The following is a 14,473-nucleotide window of genomic DNA, read 5'->3' as shown; positions in this document are numbered from 1 at the left end:
CCCCAGGGAAGGAGACTGGTGGGAAGCACGATCAATTGCAACAGGAAAGAGTGGCTACATTCCTAGCAATTACGTAGCTCCTGCAGACTCCATTCAAGCAGAAGAGTAAGGCATTGTTGTGTCCTTGGTCAGTCATTTAACCCATAACCTTTCAACAGAATTATAGGCAGAAGACTTATAGGCAGACGAAAGATTGCCCCATTCCAAGTGCCTTGAGGGACTAAATGAAACCAATCTCTTAATAAACATTGCTTATATTTTAGCTTATATTTACATAACATACACCAGAGTTTTGGGAACGGTATTTGCATGTGTAGCTGCTGATGCAATTATTGGCCCATCACAGCCTGCAGATATTGGGTAAGGGAGAAGCTAAATTATTAATAGATACCATTTGCAACAGTTTTGGGGCCAGATTCAACTACTCTCTCTCTCATGCTCACCCGCTAGCCATGAGATGGCTCCAAGGTTTTGATTATTTGTGATTTTCATATGTACATGCAATCCTTGGAACTGAAGTCCCACATAATATGAAGGATTATTGCACATGCTTAATCTAATGCTGATAGAATAATGCTCTACAATGCTTGTGTTGTTTAACAGATTTTTATATTTACCAGTATTTTTTACATTCTATCCTAGTTACTAAGGGCAACAGGGTCATGGAACACAGTTAGATGGCTACACTTCCATTGGGAAAGTGCTGGAGTACTACTTGTAGATTATGAAAGTAACCTTCCATTAACTTGCTGTGGGTGGAATTGAATAATCGTGGTTGATGACTCATGCATTAGCAAGTCCTTTGACATAGATACTCCAAGAATTTATTTATCATGCAGTGTTTGTTGCTATGAACCATACTTTGTTATCTAAATCTTGGGTGAAAGCAGTTGCCTCTCTCTCTCTGTATTGCTGCATTTTAAAGTGCTTTTTAAAAAAGACTTTGCGTACTAGACAACCAATTTTTGTCTTGCCACCAATCCACTCTCTTAAGTCCTCTGGCATGCATAGTGATCTTAGGAATAGGTGAAATTGCATCTTATGATGGCGCTGAAGTTATCCTCACCCAGGCTTTGATGCAAACTTAAGGAACTTGTTAAACACCACATCAGATGAGAACTCCCAAATTCTTATCTGGCTCAGGTCACGATCAGATTTGGAGAAGAATTAATGGCTTCCCCCTTAACGCAATTCCATTTACCATTTGCAAGGAGGCAGCAGGAGCACTGAGCATTCATAAGGCAAGGGAGAAAATTAAGCAGAAAGACTTTGTTCCTTCTCTCCTTCTGTTTTCCTGACATGACAGTAAGCCTGGGGAAATATGAGACAGGTAAAGTCTCCTGTGGGGCACTGCAGTTGCAGCAACCTTTGGGAGAACTAAATTGCACATGACCACTCTGCCTTTGTACCCAGGACATTGTTAATGAAAGAAGGAGAAAAGAGATACCCCTCTCTTCTTCTCCCCCTCTACAACTTCCACTGCTGCTACCAGATTTCTGAGTAAATGTAGGGAAGAGGGGGAAGAGGAGTTGTGCTGAGTGTGGTGGACTGATAGGACCATCAAAGGCTGGCACTAAATTTTATTTGACCTTTGGTTTGACTTGGAAAAATATTTTCAGGCTTTTTTTCCCCCCAGGAGAACTTGGATAATATCTAAATTAATCTGGGACAATTTTAGAAAGCTTTCCCATCCTTTTGCATACCTCAGTATGAATGAGCACCCGCCCTGTGGAACACCCCCCCCCCTTCAGATGTGAAGGAAATAAGCAGCTATCTTCTCTTTAAAAGACATCTGAAGGCTGCCCTGTTTAGGGAAGTTTTTAATATTTAATGCTGTATTGTTTTTAACACTCAATTGGAAGCCGCCCAGAGTGGCTGGTGAAACTCAGCCAGATGGGCGGGGTATAAATAAATTATTAGTAGTAGTAGTAGTAGTAGTAGTATGAGAAGGAACCATGTCTATAGTTTATTTTTTAATCTATAAATATTCAGTTGCATAAGTTTAATTTTGTTGCTTGCTTAATGTTTGTTTCTATGCTAGTCAGGAGTGTTTAAGATATGATAGGAGACAAAATGATATGTCACACATAACATAATGTGTTTTCCAAATTAATAAATAGTTATAAATATTGCCTCGCTTTAAAATACTGTTTGATATGCCTGACATTTAAAAAATACCACAAAACTACAATGAAACACTGTTAAGACTGAATTTTAAATGAAAAAATGTAGGGGAACAACAAAATTACATTGAAGCTACAATCCAAAGACTGCCTCAGCAAAACCAGTGATTGCATTAGTCCAGTGGAATTTTTAACTATTTTAATTGAGTAGTTAACCCCCCATGTCATTCCACAACTGTGGGCCACAAAAGAGTTTGCCATGGGGTATGAGAGAGTGGCTAGAGTTCAAGAATAAGAATAAAGACTTAGACTATTATTGGGCCTTTGGGACAATTTCCATGGTTGTTAAACCATAGACCATAAAGAAGGAAACCATACTTCCTGTTCAAATAGAAAATATTGCAGGTTTATAGTAGGATCAGTGTGGAAAGCCATATTCTTATCACTTGAGATGCAATTGACTTTTTTTGTAAAATGGTTTCTGTACACTGCAGTATTATCCAGACTGTTGCAAGAGAATCCTTATTTGACCATATATTTTTTCCTTTGAATTATCTAGATGGTATTTTGGTAAGATGGGCAGGAAAGATGCAGAGAGATTACTTTTAAATCCTGGGAACCAACGTGGTATTTTCTTAGTCCGTGAGAGTGAAACCACAAAAGGTATATCATTAATTTTGTTATTTCATAGGGCAAACAACTATTGTTTATAAATACATTGACAAAAGCAAAACTTTACTTTTTTACCTTTTTTTCCAAGGTGCTTATTCCCTTTCTATACGTGACTGGGATGAGGTTAGAGGTGATAATGTGAAACACTACAAAATTAGAAAACTTGATAATGGTGGATATTACATAACAACTAGAGCACAATTTGAATCTTTGCAAAAGCTGGTCAAGCACTATACAGGTAAGTCTTAAATCCTCCAGCTTCATATATAGCTGCAGAAATGAAAATATATAGAATCAGATCTTAATATTCTTAAAAGATGTATAAAGAGCACTTTTGGTCTAATGAGAGAATTTATGGAAATGGCTTTTTGTTGTTGAAAAATGTGACTATTTGGAATTTTCTTATTCTTCTAATTACCAGATCATGCTGATGGCCTGTGTCATAAATTAACAACTGTGTGCCCAACTGTGAAACCTCAGACACAAGGTTTAGCAAAAGATGCCTGGGAAATTCCTAGAGAGTCTTTGCGGCTAGAGGTTAAGCTGGGTCAAGGATGCTTTGGCGAAGTATGGATGGGTAAGCATTGCACAGGGAAGGATCATAGTTAATTATCATGCATAGTTAATGCATCATAGGCTCTACATGCAGAAGAAACAAGGTTCAGTCTGGCTCCTCCCATTTGCAAAGGATCCCTGGAAGGAGGGCTAAGAAGACTTCTGCCTTAAGGCCCTAGAGAGCAACTGCCAATCAATGTAGACAACCCTGGACAAGGTGGACCATTGATCTGATTCAGATGTAACACTGCTCATCGGTTCATGAAGCATGAATAAAGGGATATTAATATGATTCTCTATATAGTTTTCAAAGTAAAAAAAGAGAAAGCAGTTATAGGTAACTGATTAGTGTAATGCCATTTATTTATTAGATTCTGAAAATCTCTCTCTGCTGTAACTGACAGTATAATGCACTGCTTCCATAGGAACATGGAATGGAACTACAAAAGTAGCAATCAAAACACTAAAACCTGGTACAATGATGCCAGAAGCTTTCCTACAAGAAGCTCAAATAATGAAGAAATTAAGGCATGATAAACTTGTTCCACTTTATGCTGTTGTTTCTGAGGAGCCAATCTACATAGTCACTGAATTCATGACAAAAGGTACTTGTTTCTTCTTACATGGATACAAAAGAGATTGAAATGGAAATATTTTGTAAATTCTGTTGTTTGGTTTGCTGGGTCTCCCTTGCAAATAATCTGCTGGTCTTTAAAAGACTGACATATTCTCTTTTTTCTTTCTTACATTGTCACAGTTTTAACTGCTTAACTGTTTGGTTTTCTATTAGGGAAAATTTCCGGGAACCTATATATGAATGGCATCAATATTTTGCTTCAATCCTATTGCTACATAAAATAAAGATTCAATTAAAACTATTTCAGATAAGACTTTCTAAAACAGGGTCTGCTTCGTATGTAATGCTAAACAATAGTTCAGTGTTACATGCACAAGTCTCAGGTTCACGCATCCCCCTGTCCTTTCTTATCTGGTTGTGACCACCATGAGGCAATTGGAAGCATTTGCTTCCAATTTCAACTAACCACTGTTTGTCATTATGTCTTAACAGTCTTAATGCTTCCAATATCCCCCTTGTAGCTATGCAGAAGGAAAAGTGAGGAAGAAGACACAAGTACAAAGCTCATGAACATAACATTAAACTGTGGTTTAGCGCTTTGTGCAAACTCAGCCTATATGTCAGATATAGTCAGACTTCATAGAGTCTTTTGCATCTGAAACAAAAGGATACTTCTTGTACTAAAGACATGCTGATCTGTTTCCAATTTAGCACTTGGTGCATCAGCTGAAATCAGGCCAAGACACAGGCTCCTGTGCTCCCTCCCCTTCAGTCTCCTCCATGTGGCCCAGAAGAGGATTTTGACAACATTTAGTTCTATTTTCACAGAATCCCAGCTTGTTGTTGCATATGAACTAGTTTAAAAAGCTAGTTTCATAATGCAGAGTTAAAAGTTTTAAAAAGTTATAAACCACAATCTTTGATTTTTAAACAACAATATGCTAGTGACATGGGAGAAAAAGATTGGGCGCATGAATCTCATTCTAGCTTCTCCATGCAGTACTCAACCACGACTTAGCTTAGTGTTGTGTGCAAACATAACAATTGTCAATTAATGTTGCCTTCTGTATGTGAATGCACATGAGTGGGTGAAAACTTGTGCACTCAGGTTCATAGCAGTAGTAGATGAAATTTGAACTGGCTTCAGTTCCATTATTTTCCTAGCTGCTTGCTGTAAATGTAGAAACTGCTGTTGTACAGATTCTGGTAATCCAGTCTCTTTCCAAGAGGGAGAGCTCTACTTGAACGCTGCCTGTGACTAATAGATAAATCAATACTACATTTGCATCCATTTCTACAGGTCACTTGTTTGTGCATATGTGATGTAAAATTGGTGCCTCACAAAGTTATGGAGGTGGTTTCTTTTTGGGGAGTCTCATGTTCAACCAATAAATTTTAAATGGCTTTAAATTAACAGCACTGAGCCTCTCATCCAGATAAACCCAAGGAATTAGCAGCAGCAGCAGCACTGCAGTCCCTTCTATCTATTTCCTTCATTTTGATTCTGTCAGTGTTAGGTTTGTGCAATATGCTTGAGAAAACCCTATTTTCAACTGAGTCCCTTGCAAAATTATGTGAAATCATTGTGTTTTGGACACTACTGTGTTTTGCAAAGAATATTATCTATGCTAACAGATTCCACAGTGGAGAAAACAGTCTAGAACCATTCCCTGTAAATTACTTTAATAATGTCTCGTATAAGTTTCCAGCTGCACCTAAATTAATGCACTAATGTCTTTCTGCAGGTAGCCTGCTAGACTTCCTTAAGGAAGGAGAAGGGAAATATTTAAAGCTTCCGCAGTTGGTGGATATGGCTGCTCAGGTACTTGTTTAAATCAAGAGAGGTCATTTTGCTAGATTATTATCTTGTTACAACATGGTAGTATTGGGTAACGTGTAGAAAAGGTTGAACACAACAGTCTGCTTTAACTAGTGTATAGCTTTTTTTCAGTTTATGAAGAACTTTTAATTATGTTGCAAAATAATAATTACTACAAGCTTGAATAGAATATATGCAAAAAATGGTAAAGATCTAGTATCAGTGTTATGTTTGTAAAATGTAACTTAGGCAACTAAATAAGAGCAAACATGTTTATTAGTTTATGTTAAGTATTTGGGAGGCTATGAACTGTTTAGTTAATATACAGTTTTTTTAAGATTGCAGATGGCATGGCCTACATTGAAAGAATGAACTACATTCATAGAGACCTTCGGGCAGCTAACATCCTTGTAGGAGACAACCTGGTGTGCAAGATTGCAGACTTTGGCTTAGCAAGGTTAATAGAGGACAATGAGTACACTGCCAGACAAGGTATATCTGTTATTTTGTTATATTTCTTATTAACCAACAGTATTAATTTGAGAGATTTAAAATCTAGAACCACATCTGGGTTCATGATCAGCAAGGCCTAAGCATAATTATTTGGGGCCCAATACAGACTTGTAACATGGGCTTCTCTCACACACATATTACAGTTGCATACCATCATTGCAGTCTCATGAACCATGAAATAAAAATTTCTATTTCAGTTCTGAAATGGCATTTTCTATATTTCTAAAATTACACCATGTCCTACACTGGGGCTTTTCTATAATACCTGAACCCTATCATTGCTATATTTATCTAACATTAGATCTAGCTTGAAGTTCAGAAACGTTATTATTTTGCAATTTGGGGGGTTGGTCCTAACAAAGGTGTTACCCCATCAGTGTTTGATCCCCATGAACCTATGGGGCTGCAAACATTATAAGGTTATTTAAATGTTTATACTTCTGGCCTTGTAAAATTATGAATTCTGTCCACAGAGTCAATCTTGCAAGTTCACACCAAAACTACTTTTTATACTTCTATCCACTTTTAATTAATTTTTAATTAATTTTTAATTAATTTAATTTTAATTAATTTTTAATTTTTAATTAATTTTATAACGAATGATTTTAGACTGTTGTTTATGCTGTACTTTTGTACTGTTTTATTGTTGTTAGCCGCCCTGAGCCCGGCTTCGGCTGGGGAGGGCGGGATATAAATAAAAATTTATTATTATTATTATTATTATTATTTTAGGGGCCAAATTCCCAATTAAGTGGACAGCACCTGAGGCTGCATTATATGGTCGGTTTACAATTAAATCTGATGTCTGGTCATTTGGAATTTTGTTGACAGAGCTTGTAACAAAGGGTCGTGTGCCATATCCAGGTAAAAAAAGAAAGAATAAGAATATTGTTTTTGCTTATATGGTATCTTGAATGTGTGAGCTAATTCACTGTTCTATTTCTTGCTGTGTGGTTTTTTTCTTAGAAATCCATGCAATGCAAAATAGCCTGTTTTATTCACTAGTATTCAAAACTGGTTTGTCTCCAGCATTGTTTTCACATGTGAACAAGAGTTCACCACTAAACTAAAAGTACTGAAGATTAATTTGTTAGTTTAGTTAGGTGGTTCTGCTTTATGAAAGGACTGGAGCCTATATATTATACTATTATTGATTTTGGTCACCTCAGAAAATCAATTCTCTAGGCATTGTACATACCAATATTTGAAACAAGATTACACCACCACAATAATACAATAAATTCAATGCTAAAAGCTGTCCCAGCATGAAATAAAACAAATGTCCGTCACAGTAAACAGAACATTTCACAAATAAAAGAGCTAAAACCAACCTATCAGCAAAGACTAATATGAAAATGATATCAATAGGTCTGGGGGTATATAAAAGTTGTTGCAAAGAGAGAGAAGATGAAGGAGCCTCAGGTTGCTGGGGAAGAACCTGGGTGAGGAGAGCCGTGGGAAGGTGAAGCCCCTCAGTCCTCACAACTGCCTCATTAGGGCAAGACCTACCAGGGAAAGTTGCTCTGATCACTAGGCCTGAGCTGTTCTGGTTTCTTTGGAGTTAACTTCACTTACACTGGTTGTTTTGTTGCTGATCTGCCCCTGACTCCAGCTCCTGACATTAACTATAGGCAAAACTGCAAACTGTAGTTAACAAGACAGTGTCTATTCGTTTCAGATCTCGGTTTGTCACCCCCCAAACAAACCAAGACTTTTGACTGACTTCAGGTTTGAAAACTCAGACAATCATAGCTTAGCGACACAAACCGTGGGTTTGCATTACATCTGAACCCAGCCAATATCTTGTTTCAGATACACCCGTTATTCATAGATTCTCAAAAGGCCTGAAAATCACTGGCCACTCCTTAAAAGCTCTTCCATGTTCTTGACTATAAACTTCAATCCATATTGTATAATTTTAGGCATGGTAAACCGGGAAGTTTTGGAACAAGTGGAACGTGGCTATAGAATGCCTTGTCCTCAAGGATGCCCAGAATCTCTCCATGAGTTAATGAAACTGTGTTGGAAGAAAGATCCTGATGAAAGACCAACATTTGAGTATATTCAATCTTTCTTAGAAGACTATTTTACTGCAACAGAACCACAGTACCAGCCTGGAGATAATTTATAAGTCTTTGGCCTACATTCATTGCACAAATCTGCCAAATATAAAATACTTCCAAAAAAAAAAAATTCTTGCTGATTGGAAGGACTCAGAGGAAAGCAAATTGCCATTTGCATGCTCTTGATGGCTAGCAAACTGGAATTCCATAATACAATTGCACAAAACCACTTTTTAAAGTGTTATACCCAAATGTACCAATGATGTGATATTTTCCTTCCTTATTCTGTCAGGGTCCAGAAGAAGCATACCTTAAAATTGGTAAAATGAGCATTACCATTACAGTTTATAAGAGTGGCACAGCTAATCTGTTTCTTTTTCTCTTGTCTTATCTGTACTTCAAAGGGAACACCAGCAATTAGATAAACTTCTGAATGGAAATGTTCTGAGAATAAGAAAGGAGGTGTACGGGACCAAACAATTCAGTTCCAATTTTATAAAATGCCCTGTGTCCAAAAACTGAGATAGCACTACAGTTGTGATCTTGAGGCCCGACCCATTTTACATTGATTTAATTAGGATAGGAAAATACTCTTTTAAAAACCAGACAATTTATGATAAATTTGATTAAATTGTAGACCTCAGTAGTGGAAGTGAAGAGCATTAATGCACTGTAGAGATACTTTTATGTTAATGTAACTGGAAACAAGTATATGCAAGTTGATCTCCCCACCCCACCCCCGTTCCTGCTATACTTTAATTATAAATGATAAAGGTAACCACAAGTTGAATTAATACAATCAGGGGGAAAGTGAAAGTTTCAGCATTCTTTCAGGAGGTAGCCTTTCAGAGAGAAATGCCCTGTGAAACATGCCTCAATCTTGTGAGCTTCTTTCAGGAGAGAAAGAGAAAAAGAGAGGGAGGGAGAGGTGGTCAGTAGCTACAAATGCTTCCTATAAAACATTGCTAGTTCAGGGATTCACAGAATTGCACTTCTGCTTTTCTTAAGAAGATACTCTTATGTATCATTTACAAAGTATTTATGGAAAAAAGTGTGAAAAGTTGAGGAGCCCAATATATTTAGTATTAGATTATTGACTGCAAATTATTGATGGTTAGTTGGCCCAGCTGTTGCATACTATATTCAAGCTCCAAGCCAACAGAGCATGCATACAGAGCAGGGTTTGCACATGGACGGGCTGTTTAGAAAAGCCAAACTCCCACCAATAAGTGGCTGTGTGTGGAAGGGGGAGTGGTTGGTAGGATTTACCATTCCCACCCCACCCCCCCCACCCCCCGGCTTTGCATATTCACCTCACTAGATTCAGCTAGTGGCAAGCGTGGAAGAGCCTTCTTCCACCTGCATATTGTCCTTAGTTATATTTGGAAGTAATATAACCTCTTGACATATCAAGCAATAATGTGCTGTTGGCATTCTTAGAATTTGCCAATTTTACTTTAAAAAAAATTCTGCACAACAAACTTTTTCTGTGAAAATTATGATCAACATCATTGTCATATCAGACAAATCGTATGGATTTAGTTCTTAATGGTTACATTTGTTGCATCGGGAGTTTTGAATTCTCCTCCTACAATATTTTTTTTAAAACGGTGCAATTATGTTGCATTTTCCCTTATCATTTATGCATCCCTAACTATGACATTTTCTAAGGGTTTTATGTAGAAAATAAATTATGGGATTGTGATTTTTCCTGTATGTTAGAATGGGTAATGCAATTATACTTATGTAATAATGCAACACATCAGTAAATTATTCTGATATTGATTGGATGTTAATTAACAAATGGAACAATTCATTGTAACAACATTTGTATAGTGAGGAAATAAAAAAACACTTAACTTTATGAGCCAGTTCATGAAAAACGATTATGTATTTTAAAAAGAATGCCCTCAGTATCTACAACTTTCTTTGTGATGAGTCTTTTACCTCAAATCTTTGATGTAATTAAGCTGTTTTGGCAAATAAGAACTTGACACTGACATACTTTTTTTTATTAAAAGTAATACAATACACTAAGAAATTTAATTATTTTTATAAAGTATGTTTTTAATTTTGCTTAACAGGATTGATTTTAAATTAAATTCACCCCAATTATAGCAGCTTATCTTTTTTAAAAAAGAAAAGAAAAACCCTGATAGGTTCCTGAGCTGCTTTCTTAAGCCAGTATGACATAGGGCTTAGAGAGCCAAGGAGAGCAGGGTGCAAATCGCCACTTGGGATTCATGCTCGCTGGGGGTCCTTAGGCCAGGCACTGCCTCTCAGCCTAACCTACCTCACAGGGTTGTTGTGGGGACGGCGGAGAGCTATGTGTGCCACCTTGGGCTGAAAAGGGCAACCTAGAAATGCAATAAATAAATAAATAATTTGAACATCACTTTAGAACTCTAGAGGGTTATAAGAATCACTATTCTGTTGGCATTTCATTTTGCATTCTTCTAAACATTTTTTTCAGCAGTCCATATAGACTATATCTTGCAGATGTCAGGTCTTACTTAATTTCTTCCCCCTAGAATATTAATTACTTTTCATGAATTATTTTGTCGGTCCTGTTTCCGTATCAGTGAGCAAGTGAACCCTTCTAAGATACGCTCTGAACTGTTTCCCCTTACCAATTAACGATAAGAAAACACTAACGACTACTTTGCTCCATGTGGTTGAGGCGTCTTGTGATATTATGAATGTTTTGTTCTTAATTTGTATACTTTGCATCGGTTCTTGGGCTACAGTCCCAGGACTGCAGCAGTATTTGTGGATATTCCCTGCTCCAGTACTTTGCCAAATAGATCAGAGACTGAACTGTACCATGAATTGAATAGTATCACTACTATGTATGTGTGTGGATCTCAGGATTCTCTCCCCTCCACTTCCTTCCACATGTGTGAGCTGCATTGGTAGATGTTGGGGAGTTTGCACCCCACAGCAGCCTCTTGCATGAGAGGTGTGTGTGTGTGTGTGTGTGTGTGTGTGTGGTTGTAGTTTGCTCCTCAGTGGACTGGGAGTGGTAAACATAATTAACTAAGAAAATTATGCAGAAACACAGCTGAAAAGAATGGATGCCACCATATCCTTGTGTTGCTCCTGTTCATTTCAAAGAGATCCGTGCTGGGAAAGTTCCCAACAGATTGTGCTGTTGGTTATAAATTTCTCAGACACTACTTCCATGCCATCTCAGCTCGTTTTTAATGCAAACAACACAAAAGCTTAGTTTTGTGCATTGTTTCCCATGTCTTCTTCCACAACCTCATTCTTCATTGAATATTGTACAGCCAATCCCACATCTCCAGTGTACAGAAGTGCCACTGTATATGATGACTGTAGAAATCCTAGTATACTGTTTTCTAAACAAAACAAAACGACGATGCAAACTTTTTACATGTTTTCAACTACTACATTTATTGTATTTTCAGCACTTGCGCTACTGTAATCAATCATTTAAGAATGATTTTGATATTTTAATGGAAACAGTTATGTAACATTTCTGATCAAAACTGTATTGCAAACCTTGCCCATCTGTTTTGTTGAAGCTACATTGTGTGGTAACTTTTCATTTTTAAATTTTGGTTTGGTTTTCCTATCATGCTGTGTACACAAGCTTAAATATTTTTAATATTTTATTACTTTTGCATAATTAAACTTCCTAAAGTATAATCATTGTGTAGTGGATACTGTTTACAAAAACAAACAAACCATGGTTTAACATCTGTGGAAATCTAAGCATAACTCATTATTCCTCTATTCAGCAGCGGTGCTTATTTATATTACAGTCTATTTGTTAAATGTCATATTTTGCTAGATATATGTCAATTCGTAACCACAGCCCTTTCCTCAAAAATGTCTGATACGAAAGTTCAAAAAATAACAAATTGTTGGAGCAGAGTTTTTAATAGCTGTGACATTGACAATTTGTATTTTCAGACAGTATCCAGGGCACTCTTCCCCATGCAGGTTTCCTGGATTAAATCAACTTTTATGGAAAGTGGCCACTTATTTGCCTCTGAATCTTATTGAAGTAGGCTATAGCATTATGGTTATTTGTAGTAGCAGTTCATATTCCTATGAAATTATATCAAAACATCTTGCATATATATCCTATTAGATGAGGTAGTGAACCCTGATCCAAAAAGTCCCCACTTAACTCCCTACTATTTTGGAAGATGCTCATTCCTGAAACTTGCTACTTCCACTGATAACTCCGAAACATCTCTTACCCCTGGTTTTGCTGCCTCCTTGGCCAGCTGTTGATTTTGTTCTAGGCCAGTCATCTGTCTGTGATGAAGAGCAAGTGAAATACTGTCAAGGATAAAACAGCCTTAGAAAAAATTAGTTTCCTTGTGGAGAACACACAGGCATGGGAAAATCTCAGGATAACGGTGCTACAACCAGTTACTAGAAATTGGAGAGAGATGCAGGGATGATCTTTCTCTACTCTCACCCCTTAATTTCAGAAGTACAGTAGACAAACTCCCACACAGCTCAAGGGAAAGAGACACAGCTTTGCTTCCTGCAAATCAAGCAGCACTGTGTGCAGTTTCAGCAGAGACCAATATCCACGGGGTTGTTCCTATGTCTTTATTTATACCATCTCTTTGCAGTCTCTCTTTCCCTCTGTCCGTGTGTGTGTGAGAGAGGGGGATAGCAAGTATATGAAATCAGCTTGAGGCCTATTTTGAGTGTGAAAATGCACACAGCCTTTCATATCAGTAACGAACGACATACATTATAAGGTGTGATATTATCAGTTCCTATTTCTCTGATTTTAAATATGTTTTGTGACCTGGCTCTACTGTGCTTTTATGAGCAATTTATGCATTTTCCTCCATTAGTCCATTTTCTACCCGTCAGCCTCTTCTGACTTGCCAATTATGTCTCCTTACTGATTTGTTTGCCTATCCCGATAATCGACATAAGGTATTTTTAATATATATTTTTTGGTCTACATAAACTGGTGTGAAGCCCAGATACCCAAGCTTAATAGTTTTTGCTGTTTTTGAAATGACTAGTAAATTTAAGAAGCATTTCCTCAAAACCACAGGCTTGCAAGTACTGTACAGTTAATTTTGAGCAGGGCAACTGGACTGTGGCCACAATTAGCATGTTCCAAAAATTCTAAGGTTGGCATCCAACTAAGTCACTGAGTCACTGATCTCAGTTGACTATTTCAGAGAAGTAGGAACTTTTCATAAAACACCACCTTTAGAAAGTACTCAGTCCAGATTTCAATGAGTCTGCTCTCAGTATGACTTGGATACTACCCCAGATGCTTAGAAAGTTAAGACAGTTTTAATCTGTTTTAGCATTTTAACTTTGTATGTTTGAATTTTTTCCTTGATTTTATTGTTTACTCTTTTGTAAACCACTTTGAGGGGGGTTTTTTACGATCAAGCAGTGTATAAATTTTATGAAATAATACATAAATAAAATAAAACTGCCATTTCCAACTGCTAGATCTCTAAGCCCTCTACACCCAGAAAAGCAATGATCATGTTGCTTTTCTATCTATTGGCACTCTTTTCAGAAGCAACACACAAGTACTATCCTTCTCAAAGACTTCTAAGTGTGTACTGAGCTGTTCTACAGAGTCTGGTGACAATACCGATAAAGCATTTCAGGGATGCAAAACATTACAGTGGAGGCAGCTTCAGACACAGTATCATAGGAGCTCTGCAGTTTCATGGGGCCTGTTGTGCCTCTTTAGGAGAACATGTTAAATAAGGATAATACCACTTATTTCAGTCTTTTTTTATACAAGCATATCATGCAACCCTTCTCAAAATGGCCCAATTTCATCCCAGGCCAAAAGCTGTTCAATCAGTGATGGTGGTAAATAAGGGCTTAGCAAAAGTTTGAGACTTCTGTCACCACGTACAATTCCTTCCCACTGAAACAGGGAATGTTGAGGGCTGAAGGCAGTTTACAAGAGCTGGGAAGAGGTCAGCACAGGAACTACAGGAAGACCAAGGAGAAGGCACCAGAAGGCATACCAGGAATACCAGATAATCGCAAAGGCCTAACTGATGCACTGGTTAGCCTTTCAGATGCTCTTTCAACATAACTAGTTGTGGGTTTTTTCCAGGATGTGTTCTAACATTGGGGTTGACTTAACAGTCTGTCATTTTAATCGCTGCCTCAC

At 37.3% G+C, this 14,473-nt stretch overlaps 1 protein-coding gene across 2 annotated transcripts in view; it reads left to right on the top strand.

The window, feature by feature from the left end:
• Positions 1–11,991, top strand: part of YES1 (YES proto-oncogene 1, Src family tyrosine kinase) — a 31,081-nt gene extending 19,090 nt beyond the window's left edge. For both annotated transcript variants that reach the window (XM_081013120.1, XM_081013119.1), the window contains 9 exons: positions 7–105; positions 2,683–2,786; positions 2,884–3,033; positions 3,217–3,372; positions 3,776–3,955; positions 5,673–5,749; positions 6,085–6,238; positions 6,992–7,123; positions 8,182–11,991. In XM_081013120.1, coding sequence (XP_080869246.1) covers positions 7–105; positions 2,683–2,786; positions 2,884–3,033; positions 3,217–3,372; positions 3,776–3,955; positions 5,673–5,749; positions 6,085–6,238; positions 6,992–7,123; positions 8,182–8,390 — 1,261 coding nt within the window. In that variant the 3' untranslated portion in view covers positions 8,391–11,991. The remainder of the gene's footprint in view (positions 1–6; positions 106–2,682; positions 2,787–2,883; positions 3,034–3,216; positions 3,373–3,775; positions 3,956–5,672; positions 5,750–6,084; positions 6,239–6,991; positions 7,124–8,181) is intronic.
• The last annotated feature ends 2,482 nt before the right edge of the window (positions 11,992–14,473 follow it).

Source organism: Podarcis pityusensis (genome assembly GCF_964106645.2).
Source record: "Podarcis pityusensis genome assembly, chromosome: 7".
NCBI lineage: Eukaryota > Metazoa > Chordata > Lepidosauria > Squamata > Lacertidae > Podarcis > Podarcis pityusensis.
Note: the sequence above shows the minus strand (reverse complement) of the source record. Positions and strands in the feature narration are given on the sequence as shown.